The sequence below is a fragment of the Squalius cephalus genome (genome assembly GCF_949319135.1).
Source record: "Squalius cephalus genome assembly, chromosome: 3".
Classification (NCBI taxonomy): Eukaryota; Metazoa; Chordata; class Actinopteri; order Cypriniformes; family Leuciscidae; genus Squalius; species Squalius cephalus.
Genome location: NC_137124.1, coordinates 10,157,197 through 10,179,037, shown reverse-complemented (window position 1 = coordinate 10,179,037; position 21,841 = coordinate 10,157,197). Strand labels below are relative to the sequence as shown.

General features: G+C 38.8%; 2 protein-coding genes and 1 long non-coding RNA gene across 5 annotated transcripts; 1 reads left to right on the top strand and 2 right to left on the bottom strand.

Moving 5' to 3' along the window:
* Positions 1-348: 348 nt before the first annotated feature.
* Positions 349-12,857, top strand: LOC307155756 (uncharacterized protein). Of its 3 annotated transcripts, none has more exons than XM_079866681.1 (12): positions 349-605; positions 6,407-7,233; positions 7,314-7,435; positions 7,556-7,708; positions 8,812-9,035; positions 9,433-9,584; positions 9,662-9,765; positions 9,952-10,012; positions 10,725-10,813; positions 10,897-11,031; positions 12,011-12,108; positions 12,238-12,857. In XM_079866681.1, the coding sequence occupies exons 2-12, from the start codon at positions 6,468-6,470 to the stop codon at positions 12,668-12,670; spliced, it is 2,337 nt and encodes a 778-aa protein (XP_079722807.1). In that variant the 5' UTR covers positions 349-605; positions 6,407-6,467; the 3' UTR covers positions 12,671-12,857. The 3 variants fall into 3 exon arrangements, with proteins under 3 accessions (XP_079722807.1, XP_079722808.1, XP_079722806.1); XM_079866682.1 differs by lacking the exon at positions 349-605 and adding an exon at positions 4,877-5,684 and having other exon boundaries at positions 12,238-12,746; XM_079866680.1 differs by lacking the exon at positions 349-605 and adding an exon at positions 5,806-6,128 and having other exon boundaries at positions 12,238-12,746.
* On the bottom strand, positions 9,662-11,664 carry LOC307156238. Its single transcript, XR_013820681.1, has 3 exons — positions 11,584-11,664; positions 9,836-9,940; positions 9,662-9,738 (listed from the first exon to the last, which is right to left on the bottom strand). It is a non-coding gene; the product is annotated as an uncharacterized lncRNA (long non-coding RNA).
* A 333-nt stretch (positions 12,858-13,190) lies between the features above and the next one.
* On the bottom strand, positions 13,191-19,906 carry zpax4 (zona pellucida protein AX 4; the record flags this gene model as incomplete). Its single annotated transcript, XM_079865794.1, has 17 exons — positions 19,764-19,906; positions 19,584-19,666; positions 19,410-19,499; positions 19,195-19,319; positions 18,371-18,511; positions 18,241-18,300; positions 18,002-18,169; positions 17,775-17,871; positions 16,311-16,534; positions 16,085-16,238; positions 15,793-16,001; positions 15,400-15,529; positions 14,289-14,494; positions 14,089-14,206; positions 13,774-13,943; positions 13,590-13,687; positions 13,191-13,326 (listed from the first exon to the last, which is right to left on the bottom strand). The coding sequence occupies exons 1-17, from the start codon at positions 19,784-19,786 to the stop codon at positions 13,191-13,193; spliced, it is 2,232 nt and encodes a 743-aa protein (XP_079721920.1). The 5' UTR covers positions 19,787-19,906.
* Between the last annotated feature and the right edge of the window lie 1,935 nt (positions 19,907-21,841).

The window sequence follows — 21,841 nt, the reverse complement described above, 5'->3', positions numbered from 1 at the left end:
CAGCATTTCTGCGATTCCAACATTCTGTATCAACTCTATTAGGCTTTATGATCTACATCGACCCAATGTAGTTCCTTCATGGACCCGGTTGAAGAATAGGAGACCATCACATACCAGTGTCCTACAACCAATAGGATACAAGTTTGTAGAATACATTTTTCCCAAGCAGCATTTCATAGCGGTGAATAACAAACAAACACAAGATAGATAAGAAAGAGAGAGTGAAAAAGAAATAGGGGCAAGGACAGGCGCTTTGTCAAACTGAGAGCTGCCTCCGAGGTCTGAGACGGAGCAATACAGGTTTTTTTTCCTCCCTCTCTCTCTCTCTCTCTCTCTCTCTCTCACACACTCTATGGTGTATGATGTGTTTTTTTCTCACTCGTTTCCAGGATCACAATGACAAAGGCTTCAAAAGATCAGAGGAACCAAGAGAAGACTGCCGTACCGAAAAGTTAACCATCGCCAACGCCTCTGCAGAGTCTCTCTATGTCTTTCTCTCTGTCTGTCTTACCTTAACAGTACATCCCTCCTTCATTCACTCGTGCTTTCAGACGTGCATGTAGCTGGTAGAGTTCAACTGTCCTGCGGCCCTTGACTTCAAAGAGGTAAGTGACATCTTACTCTATTTATGAACAAGCCAAGAAAGGACAGAGTTCGCGAGTGCTATAAGAAGTGTTTTACAAGTATGTGCACATGCATTTCAGATGTTTAAGACACAGGCATGGCTGCGCGGACACTCATCTTGTTTTTCTGCACATCTTGAATGTAAAAGCGATGCATGTGTGTTTCGCTTGTTCTTAAAAGTGATAAGCTTGTGCATTGCATCCGACTCGTAGACTTGAGCAAAAACAGTTTCAGCTGAGAAACATGGATCTGCGTGTTTGAGGCCTAGTTTAGGAAAACAACTGGAGTATTGGATTGCGTGGATTGAATGTGGTTTCTTTTTGACTGTAATGTACCTCTATTTGCATTTAATTAAGGTATATCCTCTTTAGGTTATGAGATGCATCATTTCCTAATACTTAACAGCATTTTTAACGCTCCATGAGCATATTACAGTGGCTTCTGCAACATTCGGTGTATTGCGAAGCACAAAATAGTTGAGCGATTTTGTTGATAATCTGTGAATTTACACGTCCCTGTTTAAAAAGCTCTTTTTGGTTCTGTGCTCTTTACCTAAAAAACACTATATAGTAAAACGATGCTTTTCTATTCTGTAAGTCATATTCAGTCAATAATTTTTTGAATGTGTAACTTAAAAAAATTATTTTGCAGCTTTTAAGGTTAATTCCTGTTTTAGCTCACCTTTTACGTGCAATTGAAGAGTCGCGTCAATGATTATGGGGCTGATATTCCTGAACAACTGAGATTGCGCAAGGTTCTTCCTTTTAACCCAGACAGCAGGTCATTAATGACGTAGTTGTTGATGGTGGACAATGCAAATTATTCATAACTCACTTAATAATGTATAATTCACTGTGTGATTCTTCTGTCATTTGCATACTTTTTCATATTGACAAAGCGGGGCCTAATAAGCGAAGTTAAGGCTTTTTGCTATTACTGCAAAGTAAAATGTAATGCGTGGAAAAGCAATTCCGAATAGTCATTTATGAAATTAAGGTTACGCTAAACTTATTTTACAGTACGTGTACTTACAGTGCACTTATCCATGAAAGTACTGGTAATTTAAGGTAACTACATGGGTTAAGGTTAGGTTTAGGGGGAGGTTCAGGGTTATTACCCAGTTATTGTAATTGCTATAATAAGTACATAGTATGTACAGGACTGTAAACTAAAGTGCTCCCGAAATTAAACTCACCTGTAATATGACGGATAATGTCCTGCAACCGCCTCCATGACTCTGCTGCTCTCGACTACTCATCCAAGCGATGCTGATTCCTGAAAATATGTATAAGAAATCATTAGCCAAAATATTCAGTTTAAACTTTACACTGTAAAAAAATATACTGAAACAATAATTAGGCTTAATGAGAATCCTACTACTAATAGAATAGCCTCTGGTTTGTGCCTTTAACTCTTAGTGTCATTTAAATGATGTCTAAGCAAGAGTTCTGTCTGATGTTGTCATCCAGCAAGGGCATATTTCCTGTGAACTGATCACTGCGGCCAAATTTAGCTTTTAAAATGATCAGCAAAAGTAATTCTGCTTAAACAGCGGTTACGTCTTTGTTATTCAGCTACTGAATGGGTTTTTGTAAGGTGCGAAGTGAATTTTAAAACTCCCATCATTATTTTGTAAAGGTCAAACTGAATATGACGATGGTCACAAACCACAAATTAGCGATGCTTTTTAAAATAATGGAATACAAAAAAAGAAAAAGTAGAGTTGGCTTGATGTAATCTGATTGATACGTTAAGTAAAGCGCAGACTGCATGTTCAGATAGTGTCAAATGTCGCATATCAGATGTAAATATATATATATATATATTTTTTTTTTTTTATTGTCTATAGATATAGATAATCTATTGATTATAATTAGCTTTATATAAAATGACAGTATACTGTGTCTTCATTTACATAGCTAAACAAATACTGGTATGTAGACTCTGGGAGTCCTTAGAAACATCACTGAACACTTCTTGCGTGTCAGTTATTTGATTTTGGATATGTTGGACCATTTGACTGTGAGAAGCAAGATATTTAATCTAGATTGCGCCTGTTTAATATAAACAAAACAAAAAAAATTGTATTTCTTTTACATATTATAGACAAATACTGGTTCAAGGTTTTATTCATGCAGGTTCGAGGATGGATTGCATTAGAGGCCTGTCACTATTTGCATTCATGATTATCATTTTGCACTAAACATTTTTAGATTAAACCCAGTTAGACACAAATTCGCTACTTTTTGTCTTCTGCACAGATTTGAAAAAACACACATACAAAAAAAATTCAAACACAAGAATGAATGATATTGGTGATAAATCTGATCGATAATCATTATATCAGTGAGACTGCAATGGCTCGTGAGTCATACAGATTTTGTCTTCTTTATTGTCATTTTTTATATCATTCTCTCAATAGAAAACCTTTTGAGCAGAACCAAAATATATTCATGTAATCATAAAAGCGTACATTTAAACTGTCGCTTATATGTATTTATATGGAACTTTTAATGCTACACTTTTACAATTCTTTTATTTTTGCATGGGAAACGTGTGCGACAAGAATCGCCTTATAGAAATAACTTAAGTAAGGGTCGATTTGATAATAATGTGTGACATTTAGCACTGAAAATGACTACCCATGAAAATGTAATATTGACAAAAAATATATTTTCATGCAAATATAAATCTAAATTACAGACTTTGCCTTTCAGCGAACTTCGGATCATTGGGTTCACTAACCAATAAGCGATTACAGTTGTGCTAATAATTTGATTGATTAATTCCAAGTTTACAATTACATTTTAGCTATTATAAAAGGGCACCATCAAATTCAATACAATTCCAAAACTAAAAATACTTTATAATAGTATATGCTATCATAAAAAAAGGTCACCGGCTCAGAGCTGGGTAGACATGGACGGCCAGACATAAGTATCAGAATCTTGAATTGCACACTGATATTTATTTTTATTATATTTAGCAGACACTTTTATCCAGTGCTAATGAAAAAACTCACAGCACAAGCAATTCGTCACATAACAGACAACAATCCTAAAGACGCTACAGCTGAAGTCTATGTGCACAATAGTTAAAGATTGCGTAGTTTTCACGTAGTGATGTATTATTCTCATGGCCACATGTGGTCTTTCGTAATTAGTCCTGAAATTCAGTGGAAAGTTGCCGTTGTTATATATTAGCTCTGTAAAATATTACTTCTAAAATGCATCATCAGCACATCTGACTTTGAATCAGACAGGACTAGACTAATGATGGAGAAGAGTCTAAATTCATTACAAACTGCAGGGACGTAATTTGCACTTATATTAATTTGCGTAACCTAAACTACAGGACACATTCAACGGGAGTTTAGGTTGTCCTCTCATTCCTTTCTCACTTCTTTTATTTGTTCGACGCATTCATCTGTCATCTCTTTGCATGCACTTATAAAGGTTGTCTCACAGATAAACGGTTTGATAGAATGATAGAGAAGGAGAGGAAAAAAAGTCCAAACCGCTCTGCTGCTTTCCCCCTCCTCTGTTCACTCTTTCACACATCTGACAGAAAACTAGAAAACAGCCTCCACACTCCTCTTTCCATCAATTATATCCTATGTTGTTTTGGTCCCCCTTAACCCGCTCGCCCCATTCTCCAGTATTATCTGATGACATACGGATTTAGGGCATGCAATTCTGATTTAAGGATGAAACATTGCATTTTAAGCATGCAAATTAGTCCCAAATTCTTACACTCTCCGTCCTTGTGTATTAAAAACGTCTAGAAAGCAGATTTAAAAGCCAGAAAAAAGAAGAGAAGTAGGGCAGTGAGAGTAAAAAATCTACATTTCTCTGGTCCAGGATCCGTCTGCTCACTGCGTATTGTCTTTCACCTTTATTCTTTCACCCACATTATGCTAATTGTGAGGTTTGTGTAGGTGATTTGTGCAGGTACATTCATACTGTACTCACCACTGAATTAACATCACCCTCATCAGCCAAAACTGCCAAACCTACAACCTGTGCGGGGGCCGTCCAGATTCACGTTCTCTCAACGTGTGATGGCTCACGGAGACAGAGTGGGAGGATCTGTAGTACTGACCTGTCATTCAAAATAAAAATGCAGTGGTTACGTTGATTGAAGTGCTATTATCCAGTTAAAATAGTGTGAATAAGATAGCATGAGAGAGAGAGAGAGAGAGAGAGAGAGAGAGAGAGAGAGAGAGAGAGAGAGAGAGAGAGAGAGAGAGAGAGAGAGAGAGAGAGAGAGAGAGAGAGAGAGAGAGAGAGAGAGAGAGAGAGAGAGAGAGAGAGAAAAGAGAGGGAAACACTATATGTGGGTGGAAAAAGGGGTGCGAAGACAATGTATGCGGTATGGAAACAATTTTATATTGTGGGTATAAGAGGGATACACTTGCAGAAAGAGAGCGAGCGAGCGGAGGCGGGGTGTACGGAGGTTTCCCTTGTCCACTTCCTGTTCTGTCGTTGTTTCATGGTCAACTTCCCGTCACATGATTTTGAACAACCACAGATTCTCACTGGCGTGAACACACTATATCTTTTCGCCCACACAAACACATGCACAGAGAAACACACACACTTATGCATGCACAAAATCTCAACCAAAGCAATTAAGTTAAACACTTAACACACAACATTAACACACACAAAAAAAGAAATACCAAAATAAAAAACCACACAAACATGTTCTTGCTCTGACCGACACACACAAACTCGACAGGAAGCGTTGCCTCTCACTCATTTCGTATACACTCTAACACGCACACCCACGCCTTACCTGCCAGTTAAACAACTCTTACGTTCTTTACACTGAAGTCACTAACCACAACAGATGTGAATCTCAAGATAACACTCTGAGCCACAAGCACAATAACCCTAAAAGGTCTCATAACCTGCCAACATCAGTGAAGACAACAAGCTTTCATCCTGCTGCTTTTGTTAATTGTTTAAAAAAGTAAAGTTTTGCTGGATTCTGCCGTTTGCTCGACTGTCTGTCTGTCTAACCATGAATGACATCCTCGTCGGACCAGGAGGGAGACTGTGAGTATACCACAGATTGCTTTAGTCTGTGATGTAGGGAAACAGATAAAAATAGACTGAGAGAAGGAAAGGAGGTTAAGGAGGAGAGCAAGACAGAAGAGGGAGAGAGATATAGAAAGAGAGAGAGATAGAGGGAGATCCGTGACTGCTTCCTCAGGATGTGGCTTTCGGTTCGGGGTTTTAAGGGAGGGGGTGACTCTATGACAACCGAAGGCTTACCTTTTGATCGGTGGCACCTGTCAAAGAAATGTGTGAGAAAGTGTTTTCACGTTTAAGTATGATGCGTTTGCGCACGAGCCAGAAAGAGCGACAGAGAGAGAGCGGCTGCTTTCACACGTGGCTGCGTTTTCATTTCGTTTGCTCGTTCACACGTTCACAGGACGACGTGAATAGATAGCACACGAACAAAAGCAACAGGTTATGGACAAAGAAAGAGGAACATTGGTGAGTAAGCACTAGACAAAACAAAAAAAGTGTGAGTAAAAAGGATGAGAGAAAATGTAAAAAGCTAAACATAGAACAAACAAAGGCCGTTTGTGGTCTTTTGATTGTTGCGTTTATCTGTGTCTACGACGTTGTTTTTCTTTGCAGCTAAAAAGCATCTGTTACAGAGGGAGATGCAAAGAAACCATTTATCGGTTGTTTGTGTGGTTTGGCTCACTAACGTTCATGAGCTTGAAAGGGTTTCGATGACTTCTCATGATCTTTGTGTGTCTTTTCAGTTTTCAGATGCAATGAGCGTCTTCTAACTCGAGAGTGCTTCAGCCATTTACAACACGCCACATGGCTGACCACGCATCTCCCGAACCCGAGTCGCTCTCCTTCGCTCCTATGTTTCGACCTCAGACAGAAGGTCAAAGGTCAAGCCACGACCTTTACCAGCAAAGCTCAATGAGTGGGCTCGGGCCATTTGAAGTCCCGTGTGAAGCCACGGATGGCACCGGGAGTGCTCTGAATGGAATAGATCAATCGGGGAGCACTGCTTATTGGGGAAGTATGTCCCCAGTGTCCTCTATGGGACTCAACAGGATCAAGGCACAAGCTGGAGTGTATGAGACCGACTGGACTTCTCATTGCCACCAACAGGAGGCGGCAGACTGTTACGAACCAACTGGGCGCCAGCAACAGAAACTGGATTCTTTCTCCGAGGCGTTTTGCAGTCGCAACACGCCGCGAATGCAGGGTGGAGGAGAGCAGAGCGGCTTCAACAACTCTACTCCTCCTTCCCATTCCCTCTCTTTCCCTTTGGTTCTTAGCCCACCTCCAACGCCCCTGCCTCCTCAGTCCTTCTCTCCTCCCAAACGACCTCAACACTTCCTACCCGGACAGATCTTGAGCCAATCGCAGACGGACGGGTCGCTGCAGTTCTTCCCCTCTTTACCTTCGCCGTCCACCAGCAGGTACAATCACCCCATTTGGCTCCAGCTGCAAGCCGACGGCAACGAAAGTTTGGACTTAACGCAGCACCTCCAACAAGATTCAAACTCCTCCCTAGTTTATTCGGAGCATGGAAGCCCTCATCTGAAACAAATAAACTCCCTGCAGAAAGGTAGGGGTAACGTAAATGCGACGTTTTGTGTGTTTGACCTGTTTTGAAATGCATAATGAAACGTGTTTTTGCTTGCATAGACTGTTCAATGCAAATGTCCCTCAACCCTGCACTGGCTCAACATCATCATCCTCAGTCGTGCGTGCAGCAACATCTGGGTCACGAGCCCAGGACATCTGAGGATCACATGACATGGCCTCAGGTCTGTCATCTGCACATTCACACAGATTGTTACCCTGGTCAAGCATTTTAGATCAATGCATCATTCTCGTGTAGTTTTGCTAGCATGCAACATTCACAACTATTTTTCTCATCTTGACAGATGGGGCAATCATCCCATTCATATGGACCTTCTCTGCACCAGTCCAGTCTCCATGTGCAGGGGTCAGAGCCCGGAGAAGGATCACGAATCAGTTTTGGACAGAACTTCAATCCTGGGTCCTCAGACAAACCTCAGAGGTCCTCCAGCACACAGGCATGAAACCAACTATTTACTAATTAATTTAGTTATGGCAACTTTTGACCGGTACTGTAGTAATGTTTTTGAAAGACGTCTCTTAAGCTTCTCAAGCCTGCTTTTATCTGATAAAAAATACAGAAAAAACTGCAATATTGTGAAATATAATAATGTTTTTTGTAATTCAGCTTTACATCACAGAAATTAATTATATCTTAAAGTATATTAAATACTTTAAGATATAATTAATTTCTGTGATGTCAAGCTGAATTTTCAGCATCATTACTCCAGTATTCAGAGTGACATGATCCTTCGGAAATCATTCAAAAATGCTGATTTGATACTCAGTTATTATTAATGTTGGAAAAAAAGTTAAAAAGAGCAGCATTTAATCAAAATGGAAATCTTTTCTAACAATATAAGTCTTTACTATCACTTTTTATCAATATAACACATCCTGGCTGAAAAAAAGTATTCATTTCTTTAAAAAAAAAAAAAAAGATAAAAAATTACCGACCTCAAAGTTTTGAACGGTAGTGTATATTGTTACAAAAGATTTCTATTTTAAATAATTGCTCTTCTTTTTTTAACTTTTTATTCATCTAAGAATCCTGAAAAAGTATCACAGGTTATAAAAAAATATTAAGTAGCACAACTGTATCCAACATTAATAATAAATCAGCATATTAGAATGATTTCTGAAGGATCATGTGACACTGAAGACTGGAGTAATGATGCTGAAAATTCAGCTTTGATCACAGGAATAAATGAATTACATTTTAAAATGCATTACCATTTTTTAAATTATTTTTTTACATTTATATATTGTAATATTCCATATATTGTAATAATATTTCACAATATTACTGATTTTTGATCAACGACAAGCAGTTGGCGAGCATGAGAGACTTTTCTGACCCCAACCTTTTGAATGGTAGTGTATACATAAAATAAAAACATAAAATATATCAAATAGAAAAAGCTTCACATATTGTTTGAACGCACAGTTACGAGTGTTAGGTTAAAACCACAAGCCTTAATGCCTTCGACTGTTATAAGCTGTGATTGGCTCTACAGCGACATTTTACGTAGCATAACTCACATGCAACTTTTGTTCATAGAATGTTCCCAGTTCCGTATATACTGGAGTGCCGTTCAACAGTGTGATCCAGCTGAGTAGAGAGTTCATGGAGAGCTGGGAAGGAACTGTGTCTCACTATACACCACCGCCGATGCTGAACCCGACACGTAGTGGAACGGGGCTCTTCTGCAACCTGCTTTCTTCCCTTGCTGTGGAAAACAGAGCACTGTGGACAGACGAGAGGAAAGAGGATGACTCACAAAGGTGAGCATTCAGATGTTTGTTTCTTCCTTCTCAGTCGCTCATTGGTGTCATATACGAAGCAGAGCCTTGCCGCTGAGAATGATTTTCCCCTGAAGCAAATGCTGTTTTATTAAGAGCGTGCCTGAACAACAGAAAAGAATAGTTGCTTATTTGACAACAATAATAATAAAAAAATTGGTGTCAAGTTTTTTATTTCTTGATTTGGTAAGAATCTGCTTGGTTGTGTCAAATCCTTCCTCATTTTAAGAAACAAAAAGTTTGGTGGTTGAGGAGATTCCCCCTTCCATATGTAAAGCGCTTTGAGTACCTAGAAAAGCGCTATATAAATGTAACAAATTATGAATTATTATTATTTTATGAGACAGATAATGTCATTAAACTTTCTATCACATTCAAGGTTCATAAATATAGGCCCTGATTTCCAAGCTGAGCTGCCAGATCTGATAGTAGGAAGAGAGCATGAGGAATGTCCAGAGGAAGCGGTCAGGGAGGAGCTGTTATGGAAACCTTGGGCAGAGTTAGAAGAAAATGACACCCTTTTACAGCATGGTAATAAAAATATTCAAATTATCATAAAGCAAGAGGTTTTTTGAAACATTATTCATGAGTGTGATTTCAAACCTCAGTTGAGAATCTTCTTGACCTGAGTGCCTCCAGTGTTCTACCAGGAGGGGGCGCCAATCTGGAGCTTGCCCTTCACAGCCTGTCTCGTTGCAAGGGAAACATTCTAGTAAGTGCAAAATTCATTATGAATTCATGTTTATAGATTTATGATATTACAAGACTCTATTCACAATTACCTCTCCAAAATGGTCATGACTTTTTGATGACAAGCTGTCTTCCACAAATTACTTCAGCGTGATATTTAATTTCCTTCTTTTCCCCGTTTTCCCTCTCCACCAATCCTATACAACAGGCAGCGCTGGAGATGCTGTTGTTTAAAGACTCCCCTCCATCAGAAAACTATCACTATTCTGGTAAATACTCATTTTTTAAAAGGTAGGGTAGGCAATTTCAGAGAGGCTAGCAATAGCAAGTTAGCTTTGAAAGCATGAGATCCCACCCTCCCTACAGGTCTCCAAAGCCACGCCTCCTTCAAAGCACACACAGAAGAGTCTACAAAGCAACACAAGAGATATGGAGTTAAATTACTTCGTCTCAAAGCACATAACATTACAATAATAATGAACGTAAACAACTTACAGAGATATGACTTGTACCAGCTGACTGCTGCAGATTCATTTCGGCGTTAATATTGTTGACATAGAAAATCACAAATAGTCTGAGAACGTTACAGGTTGCCATCTCGTCATAACGGTTAAGACATGGTGTGAATATAAGCTCGTAGTTTTGGTTCAAGAGGAACTGTAAAAGGCTGTTTGTTTGTGACGCTCGGTGACTGACGTCTGTCTAACTTTGCATAGCATGAAACGTGCTGATGTGTGATGTTTAGACCGAATGCAATGATTGGACAAACATTTTTTATTCCTGAGACTTCCACAGAAGACATGTACATATTTTAATATTTAGACCACTTCTATTATTGGTTGCTATCAGGATGTGAGGAGATTTAACCAGAATAACAAAAATAATTTATAAAAAAAAATTGCCTACCCTAATTTAATTCTCAAAAACGTTTAAATCAACAAATTATAAAATAAGGCTCATCCAATTTCACTTTGCATTTAGGAATGGATATCTGGACTTTGAGTGAACAAAGACTGTTCCATAAGGCATTTACAATTTATGGAAAAGATTTCTCCTTTGTACATAAAATGGTAAATATATCAAACATTTGTAAATCTAAGCCACAAATATTTGGGATCACAGCATTTGCAATTCAACGTGTTCATGCTTTCAGGTGAGAACAAAGCAGGTGTCACAGTGTATTGAATTCTATTACAACTCCAAGAGGCTTTCAGAGAAACAAAGGAAGCAGATGGAGAGAGAAAAAGAAAGTTTGGAGGAAGAGAGACTTGCAGCAGTCATCAATCAGGTAAGAAAGACTGACATCGTGAAGCTTCGAAACATTTAAGAATCATTTGTTGCGAATCAGTGGTTCAGAGAGCTTGAATCAAACTCGTATCTGAGAGTTTGTATTTGTTGCCGATAGCGCGTGAAGGCAGCATTAATTCGAAAAGGAGAATTATAGCCTAATTGCTTTTAATTGAACTAGTTTTCCCATGCCCTGTCTAATAATAACACACATTAAAGAACACAAATTTTACAGAAATTTCATATTTAAAGGTAGATTACACTTTCATGTGGTGTTTCGAGCGCTTCGATACAATGAATCTCGAAGCAATTGATTTAGAGTTAGAAAAGCTTCGTTTCTCGCGTCTACTTTTACTGAACCGAAAAACGTTTCTTTTTAAAAAAAAAAAAACCATGAAAACTACCCAAGGTCACAGAGTGAGCTGCATAGTAAACATTGCACGGCCCAAGCTGTCCAACTCAAAAGCAGAGTTTAGTGTGGCTCCGTGTCAGTTGCTTTGATAGATTGCATACGTTTACGTTTGAGAAATGTTCTACCACAGTGAAAAACTACCTTTTGCTGTTATATCCTGATCCTGCAAATGTGAGAAATTCACGCGAGTGATTCCTTTTTGGAATGCGAAAAGACTCAGCACAGCAGCACGCGAGTCTACTGTAAACTTCACAGCGCGCATGCGCGTCAGACTGAGATTATATGCAATGAGACATTTTCAAATACACGTGCTACTATTTTCAGTGGAATAAATGTTTGTTTTTGCGGAACATTCTCCCTCTTCCTGGTATTGTTTGATTTTAATTAAACTGTCCTTCTGTTCGGATTTACATTTGTGGCCGTTTTTTAATGTAACATTAAATGCACGTTAACCAAGTTTACAGCTTGTGATTTGTACATCTGAAGGACAACATCAGGAACCATGTGGAATACTGCTTTTGCATTGATTAAAAATAGACATTTAATATTTGAAACTCCTCTTCTACAGGTTCTTCCAGCCCCAAAGATGCTAGTTAATCAAGGTATCGAGAGACTGATTCATACCCCATTACTTCCCACAAGCTTCCCCTGTAAACAGTGTGGAAAGTAAGTATGAATGCTTTTTGCCTATGCTGTTCTAATAGCCTACTTATGCAATTGAAACAAACACCATGGCTTATGTTGGAAACCAATTGTGTCCAGCCTTCCATTTGACCTTGCAAATTGTTTTTTCAGGATGTTCTACAAGATAAAAAGTAGAAATGCTCACATGAAGATCCATCGACAGCAGCAAGAGGACTGGAGAGAAAAACTACAGATACACCCAAACCAGCAAATCCTAAACCAGACACACCATCAGAATCACATCTTGACCCAAAATCTGATTCAGAATTTGGTCCAAACACAGAACCAGTTGGCTTTTCTTCAAAGCACAAAGACTCAGAGCACATGCCCAACCAGTAGTGCCAGTTGCATGGCTCCCACCCAGAACCCACAGATTGTGTCCAAAGCACCTCCCTTGACCCTCCACACTGGACATCAGCAGACATGGAGCTCCCTGCACAGTGTAGAAACAGGAGGCCTGTTTTATAACCGTGGATCTGTTGTAAATGGGCTCCATTTGAGCATACAGGACAGTGTAAGTAAACCATGGACTGATACCCAATAATTGACATTATGTCTGTACAGTTGTTTAACCCTTTCAATGCCATAAGAACTTTCATTAAATGATATTACATGTTTCAATGCAGACTCATCTTCACACATTTAAGAACCTATTGTCATGTGAAAAGGGACACCATACGGCTTTATAGGAAAAGGTTTTATTTTGAAAATAAACTGCACAATCAGAAGACAATGCTTAAGATACAAGTTTGTTAACCATCACTCCAAATCTAAAAGTCTCCATTAGGTCCTGAAAAAGAAAGGTTAAATGAATACATTTAAAATACATACATAAACATGCATATACACAAATAATTTTAAATAAAATTCACCTAATGACAAGCACGTCTGTCTACTGGCGAGCTCTATTGGGCCACACACGCACATATTCAATTGCAGGAGCTGCCTGATAAGTCTTCATAACAGTTTGTTTCTGTGGTTGCACGGGCTTAAACACTTGGGGAGGAGCTGAAAATAGAAGATATTCAAGATTATTCTAGGCCTACATGGAGCCCAAATGGCTCTCAGGTAGTTGAGCAAATTAACTTGCCCATCAAAGATCCTGTGATTTGTCCAATTCCAGGCATCTCAGCGCTAAACTTTTGGTCCAGAAAGAGGCTTTCAGTGCCATGTACTGGGTAAATGCACCTCACGGTCATCCTGAGGGGAGAGAGAATGGCTGTGTGGTTAAGTTGGCTACTAATAGGTATTCACTAGGGCAGGGTTCACCAATCTCGGTCCTGGAGGGCCGCTGTCCTGCAGAGTTTAGCTCCAACCCCAATTAAACACACCTGAACCAGCTAATCAAGGTCTCATTAGGCATACTAGAAACTTTCAAACAGGTGTGTTGGAGCTAAACTCTGCAGGACAGCGGCCCTCCAGGACAGAGATTGGTGAACCCTGCACTAGGGTAATAACATTACCTGTATGCAGCATCTCTCGTGATTACTGGCTTGCTGTCTGTGGAATACATCTCATGAAAAATGATCTCGTTTTCATAAGTCACATACTGCGGATCAACCTGAATAGAAGGGGGTGAAAATAATAAGTGAAGTCAAGTAACTTTCATATGCATATGGGGTGGGGAAGACACCCATTTAACTGCACCTGAAATCTAGTGCCACAGGTGTTAAGACCGAAGGAGAACAGGACTCTGGACTCATCAGTTTCTTGAGGTCTACAGCTTGGGTCCAATAGTGTGGTTCGGGCAGGGTCTGCAGTAGGCAACGCTTTAGTGATATCACTCACTACAGTCATCACACCCTCAGCAGAGCACACTACAAAAGAAACAATTAAATTGAAAGTTAACCAGACTATTGTGTAAAGTGACCATTCCATCCCTAAACCAGTTCATATGAGAATTGTGCGCTCTGGTGCCAATGCCATAAATTTGGGTGAAGCCAAGAAGAACCACTACATTACCCAAGAGCTCAGTGGTTTGGAAGAGACAGTATTTTTTTGAGGACTGCTCAATCTCCAGGGTTTTAACATTTCTGGTGAGAAGTTCAAAACTGCCATAGAACTGCTGCAGCGTAATATTCTACAACAGAGGGGTGTAACTTCAGCAATTTGAATAAACGTCATGGCTTTCAACAGTTAGGGCCTGCTAGTGATTAACAAACCTCATAGCGGTATCCAATTGTAAATAGAGGGACGTCCAAAATGAAGGCGTTGCTGTCATTGGACATTATGTAGCCACGCTCAGACACCAGCTGTTGGGTCAGCGGGTAGTGACCGATGACGATGTCCCACAAGTAGTCGTAATCATGATAGGCTTTCATGAAGCGTATGCCATTGTTAGCACACATGCTGTCAAAGATGGGTGGGTCTGTTGAGGTAAAATTGAACACCTAAGTGTATGGCAGTCAATAGGGCTGGGTAAAAAAAAAACTCAATTTTAATCGATTCTCATTCTTACGACCGATATCGAATCTGAAATCTCAAGAATCGATTAGTCATCCTTTTTCAGATGAATGAAACATTGTAGCGCGCATCCCATCCAATAAAACCGCAATAATCTTTGTGCTTTGTAACTATTGATATGAAGTCTCAGATTTAGATCCATTTTCTTATGAAATTCAAAAACTAATACCGTTTTGGCGCTGTGGCGTGAGATCGCTCTGGCACGGAGCGCACATGATCTTCTCTTCCGCCCTAATACCAGTTACCGCGCAAAATAAACATGAGCATCTGAAAGTGTTAAGGTAGCGTACAACTTATTGAAATCCGTATCATGTGACATGGAATCGCTCAGTGTTTCAACCGTGGAAAGACGTCAGTAAATCAGATTGTAAATAATGTCATGTAACGTCACATTTACCTCAGAAAAACCATATCCAGTGACCATAAACTCATCAGTCAGCTAGAAAAATTAACTAGGAGCATTTTGCTAATATGCACCATATTACATAATCATAATTTAATGTTATTCAATTTTGAATGCATATTTGAATAAATGGCAGGTTTTTATGACAGCCACCATTTAAATGTTTACATTTCATATAACTTCATTATAAAAATAAGTGCTTTAAGTGTTTGAATACAAATCAGTTCATTTTTACCTTAAATATCATTCAAAATATGCCATGTATTGTACCTGATATCCAAAATATTGAATCGAATTGTGAAGTTTGTCTCAATACCCAGCTCTAGCAGACAGTTTATTACACCATTGTCAAATGTTTAAAGTATCTAAAAGTTCCAAAAGAAATGCAAAACCTCTTAAACTCTTACCGACATCATGAAAGACATCATGAACGACAGCACTCAGAGAAGAAAAATAGTAATAGGGCTCCATTTGAGGAAGGATGATCAAAGTCCACTTAATTTCCAAAAAGTACTCAAAAAGGCTCTCTGCAATAAGCTGCAAGACAGACAGATAAAACTCAAATGCCAGACTTTAGGGAATCTTGTTTTTAAACATGGGTCTGAAATCAGCTCCACTTAGTCTTAAATGCATAGAGCAAGTTCTTGGAGCAGAGTTTTGTTTTTCCCACAAACTTTGATGCCAATGACACCCTCAAAAGTGTCAAGGTAGCTAGGAGTCTGCATTTATATTAAAGTAGAAAAGCCACAAAAAAGCCTGACCAAGAGAATGGAGAATGCGGTTAACGAAAGCAAACTCACCTGCTTCACAACAAATTGGGCATCAAATGGCACCCCAATGATATACGCAAGAGTATTATTGTCTTGTGGGACTCTGGTGATGGAACATCCCATCTGCATGGCAGCTGACACGGAGAACTCCTGCCCATTCAGCTCCAGGGACATCAGCTCCACATCAAAAGGAATATCACCCAGGTAGACCGTGAAGACTCGTTCCTCAGGTATCGTTTCTGGAAGAGACAGTACAGTTGTAGTGAACTTGATCCTCACAGAGCAGCAATGACATGCCCATTTAAAAAGCAACCCAACTCACGGTTAATTGAAAAAGGAATATGAGGAATTGCTGGAGTGGCCATTTGCTTGAACACACTGTACTTGGTGTCCACACCATTCTGGTCCACAAGATCTTGCTGGTAGGTCAGCAGGACGGCGTACACCTCATGATACATACCGTCGATCACAAAGCTCTGCAGGCAAATTAATATTTAACATTGGATGCTTAATCCAGCATCATACAGGGACAGAACTCCCGACCATACCTTTCTAGTCACTCCCACAGAAGCAATGGGGATGCTACAAACAATGGCCCCGTCACTGAATGTCACAGAGTAGCCTCGGTCTATAAAGTTCTGTTCATCTAGGAGCTCGCCATTAACCCCCATGCTTATGGACTCACTCCTTAACACAGAAGGTGGAGCAACCAGAGGAGTCATTACTGCAGGGGTCCTCCAGTGAAGCATGTAGCCATCAAAAGAGCCTTGATCTGAAATGATTTGTTAAATTAAACATGGAACCTGAAAACAGAACTACTGCAACATCTTTCAGATGTGCAGCACGTGTCCCTTTTTCACAATACCAAATAATGCTCACTGTTCTTAAGAGTTAGTTGCTAAAACAAGCCCAGCCCAAAAAAAAAAAAAAACATGATTCAATGAGTCAATGATTGGATCATTGCAGTGGTTGTCTCTAGCATGTTATATGTTTGGCAACAGTTCTTGAAATGATAGTTGAATTTACTACATTTATCGTAAGTGGTTGCACAATTGATTTTAGCTACATTTAAACAAACTTAAATTTTAGTTCAACTTAATGCACTTGTTTAAATGTAGCTAAAATCAATTGTGCAACCACTTACGATAAATGTAGTAAATTCAACTATAATTTCAGTGTAATTGGAGTGTGTTGCTTTTAATATCTTAACCATGTAGAACACAGGTGTCAAACTCAGTTCCTGGAGGGCCACAGCCCTACACAGTTTTGTTCCAACCCTGCTTCAACACACACACATGCAGTTTTCAAATAAGCCTGAAGGACTTGATTAGCTGATCAGGTGTGTTTAATTAGGGTTGAAGCTAAACTCTGCAGGGCTGTGGCCCTCCAGGAACTGAGTTTGACACCCCTGATGTAGAAGGACACATTATGGCCATATTCTAGGATGACAACGTCAAGATTCAAGAGACAAATGTCAAGATTGGCACCTCTGAGTCCAGACCTTAAATTTTTCATTCTAACGAATTGGCTCGTCTGAGTTCAGATATTAAATTCATTGGAAGTCTTTGGGATGTGCTTGATGAGACTTTACAGAGTGCTGGACTCTTGCATCGTCAACACAAGATCTTGATTTTATGACTCTTGATGTAAACAACATCAGAACGTTTACGCTTCCTATTTTTGGTCAAGATCTTGTATGGACAAAGCAAGAGTCCAGCACTCTGCAAAGTCTCCTCCAGCACATCCCAAAGACTTTAATGAATTTAATGTCTGAACTCAGACGAGCCAATTCATGTGTAAAAATGGATTAATGCTCCTCCCAACCATTCTTTAACAATTTGAGCCTGAATCTTGACATTGTCCTCCTGGAATGACCGTGATGCGTCTTCCTACATGCTTATTTAAGAAATGAAATGCCAAACATAACATGCTAGAAACAATCACTGTAATAACGATCCAATCAATGACTTAAGCAACTTTTTAGCCAGGCAGTGTACATATTTGATTCTTACCCAGTGAGCAGGCAGCAACCAGGTCCACCATGACAAATATCCAGTTCTGTCTAAAAAACACAGTGGCTTGGATCACTTCAACTGAAACACCACTGACCTGAAACAAGTTAAACCATGATTGAATCACAAGGCAGTCAAAAATGTGTGTAAACACTTGAGATCAGGTCATATGTACCCGTTCTGGGTTAAGGGGAAGTGACATTAACCATTTTGGTTATGTGGCATACCATTTTGACAGAAGCGTAAGGTTGCCCAAAGGTTGTCCGAAACACAATTCTGCCAGGTGTGATTATTATGAAGTAGCCCAGAACAGCAGCATCTTCAGGCGACATGACATTAGACTGCTGTCCATCTCGTTGTAGCATCACCTGCCAGGACTCCACTGAACTTTGGGGCTTGAAGAAAAGCAGTGCAGCCAAGACCATGTTTCAAAGTGAACCATTAAGATAAACAGCTAGCCACTTACCATAGAGAAACCTTTAACACCGCTGGCTGCAGGGAAGAAAAGAGCTGTTGCCACAGACACCTGAGTGAGAGAGTGAAAGAGTGAGAAAAATCAAATAAGTACAATACATATAAGAAAGTTTCACTCATACCTCCATGTAGTTCTCCTCACAAGTAAGCTCTCTTGGAGAAAAATAAGAAACAGAGCAAGCCTTGGAGAAATTGAAACGTGATTCACCACCACGCTCATCTGTAATGATCACAATGAACATGAAGCTGAAGACCTCATCATTCTGGGGGAGGAGGAGAAAAAAAAAAAAGTAACTTACATTAAACTTTAAATTGAGGTCAACAAGAGTTTTTCTGAGGTCTCTTAGGATCAAGTCTGCATTTAATCAAATACAGTAGTATTGGGACGTTACACTTAATTACAAAAAAAGGCACCTGGTTGCCTTAATATTGAGTTAATACAAAGGAGATTTAGTAAAACTCAATTGTTCTCTGAAATATGTTAATCATCCAAGTTAATTTGACAAAAGATAAGTGCAATAAATTAAACTTCACACTGTCAATAATTTTATTTTAATAGACCAAAACTTTTTCCTGTGATGGCAAAGCTAAACTTTCAGCAGCCATTACCCATCTTTCACCACATGATTCTTCTAATATGCAGATTTTGGTGCTCAAACCATTTATTCTTCATACCGAGAAAGAAAAAAAAGAAAAAATTGCTGCTTTGTGCAAACTGGGATTTCTCATGATTATTTGAGTAGAAAGTTCAAAAAGCCATTTATTTGAACTTGTACGAGTCACAGTAAAGACTTCCATTGTTAATACAGTAATGAATCTCGGAATAGGTTCAATTTAATTAAACCCTTTTTTGTTGACCCCAAGCATTTGGCCAGTAGTGTAGACCTAAATCACACTCAAATGAACATTATCCTGAAAGTCGTCAATCATTATAGGCGTTTTGTACCTGATTGTTCGTGTAACAGGAGAAGTATGAGGCTCTGAGAACCACACGACCCAACAGGGGATCAACAGAGTAAGTGTAACCACAATGAGACCCGGGGACTGTAACAGGATACACACCTGTGGGTCCTGTTACAGAAAAAAAAAAAAAAAAAAAACACCATGTTGCATTTATAACAACAAAAGTACATGCTAAGAGGATGTAAAACTCAAACGCACCAACTGCCTCAAAGCGAGGCTCAACACCAGAGGATGGTATGTCTACCGAGATGAACAGGGAGCGGTCCCTGCACTCAACCTCAACGGGAACTATGAGCAAGACAAAAAGAAGTTTGAAAACAAGCAAACACACATTATCCCCTAATGATAGACGTCTCTTTAAAAAGCCATTACCTTGTGGCAGACTGGGGGACTGCTGGAACGTGCTTTTGAAGTCACTTAGAGCAAAAGATACAGCACACAGGAAGAGCACCCCTCTAAAGAGAAAGAAACAATGCCAAGTTCAATTAGAATCACTTCACATACAGAGAGAAGAAGAAAAGAGGGGGGGGGGGGGGGTTAAAAACCAATTACCCTGAAAGAAATCCAAAAGCCATAGCCACTGATTAACTGAAGTGTCTGCAATGAGGTAGCTTAAAACACTACCAAAACTGCATTAGTACTAAATAAGACTATCCTGAACTACACAGCAAAGAATAACAACATACAGTAGTATGGGCAGATTTAAAATACATCTGCTGGGCAGATTTAAAATACATTATGTTGATTGACTTGTTAGGCGCTAGATGTGTTGATTGGCTACTTCTAAAGCAGTTGTGCTTATTAGAACATTAGTCATAATTGACAGCGGCTGCAGAACTTCCTGATTGGCTGTAAAGCTCCGCCCATTATCCGGAGCTAAAAAAAGGCCAATTTTGTTTTATTTCAAAAACGTTTTTTTTAAAGTCCCCCTGCAGTCAATAACTCATCTTTTATCAATAAAATTACTTGTTTAACCGTATTTCCTTGAAAAAAAAAAAATGTATTCATGCCTTAAAATAGCTTGAATACACCCTTGCCTAATTTAATATACGCGGTTCTATGATTATGCAAATTCGTCCCTCCTCTAAATACTTACGCCAGCTCAGAGTTAAAAACAACACATAGACATATAAACAACATTAAAAACTTGATTTTCACCACAGGGGGACTTTAATAAAAGTAAGAACCTGGCAGTTTTAAGATGATAATTTACAGTATGTGTTTTAGCGTCAATTTATGAATTACAGTACAGAACACAAAAGACTTCCGCCAGATTTGATTGTAGGCCTACTGTGTTTCTTTGTTTGGAAAACACTAGACATGAATGCAATTTTGGAAGACACACACACAAAAAAATGCTGTACTCTGTACAACTCATGTTGTAAGTCCTGCATCAAGAGAGGGAAAAAAAGATATACACATATGGCATTGGTGTTGTCACAAACAATTTTCAGACAAATTTTTGCAGGCTGATATTTGTTGGCCTGTACAAAACATACACACAACAGCCTGGAATAAAGTATGAATAAAGTCACTATAAAATGAGTAAGTACACTGGAAAGTTATATGGAATAATTTATGTGAACTAATCAAGCAATTTTTCAAGAATTCTATAGAAAATAAATAGTGGGGAAATATGAATACATAAAATCTACAGACCAGTGTGACTTCTTTAAATGACACTTCAAATATTATTTTATAAATTATAATAATTTACATCTTTCAGTCTTTCACTCAAAGTTATTCTTATTTGGAAGTTTCAGGGCCTTTTTCAGCAGTAAAAAAATAAATAAAAATTCGTTCTCAACTAATTTTAATAAAACTGTCTAAAGAAAAACTATTGAACCAGTGTAATAATGTTCCTGTCCACGAGGTGGAAGCAATGGCATCTGCATCATATCCTGGCAAAAACATGTGCCAGGATATGATTTGAGTGTCATCAACTGCAAAAATCTCAGAACCTGATAATCCTGAAAGAAATAGAGACAAAAAGTTGTAGCATAATAAATAAATGAGGTACTAAACAAAACATATAATACATGAAGTCAAGATACCAATAAAGTCAAATAGAGTTGTTTTCCCTATACAAGCTGTCATAATTACTTGAGATATAATTTCTGTTTCTTTATAGTACCTAATTATAGGCTAATTATAGTAAGTTTTAATTAGCCCTTAATATAAAAAGTCACAGAAACACCATCATATTTTTATTAGAAATGAAGGGGAGATAATAAAATTTCCAAATAACAAGGACAGAGCCAAATAAAACTGAAAATTAGAAGGGGAACCACAAAAATGACAATGAGATAGCTTTGCACTCCAAGCATAAGAATTTGTCACTGTGACCTGTACCATCATGATGTCATGCTTGCAGGAAATCAACCAAGCATGATAGAGCAGCTCTGTGTGATCAGTCAGTCATCTTTCTTTATTTTTCTCCTCCGTTGCAGCGTTTGAGAAAGTTACCTTTAAGAGTAATGCATTACAATATTGAGTTACTCCCTAAAAAAGTAACTAATTGCATTACTTAGTAGTTTTGTGGAACTTTTTCTCATCTGAGCTTTGCTTGCTTGTTTGTTAAAAAATGAAAAACAAAAAACAAACAAATGCAAATGTGATGCTTATCTAAA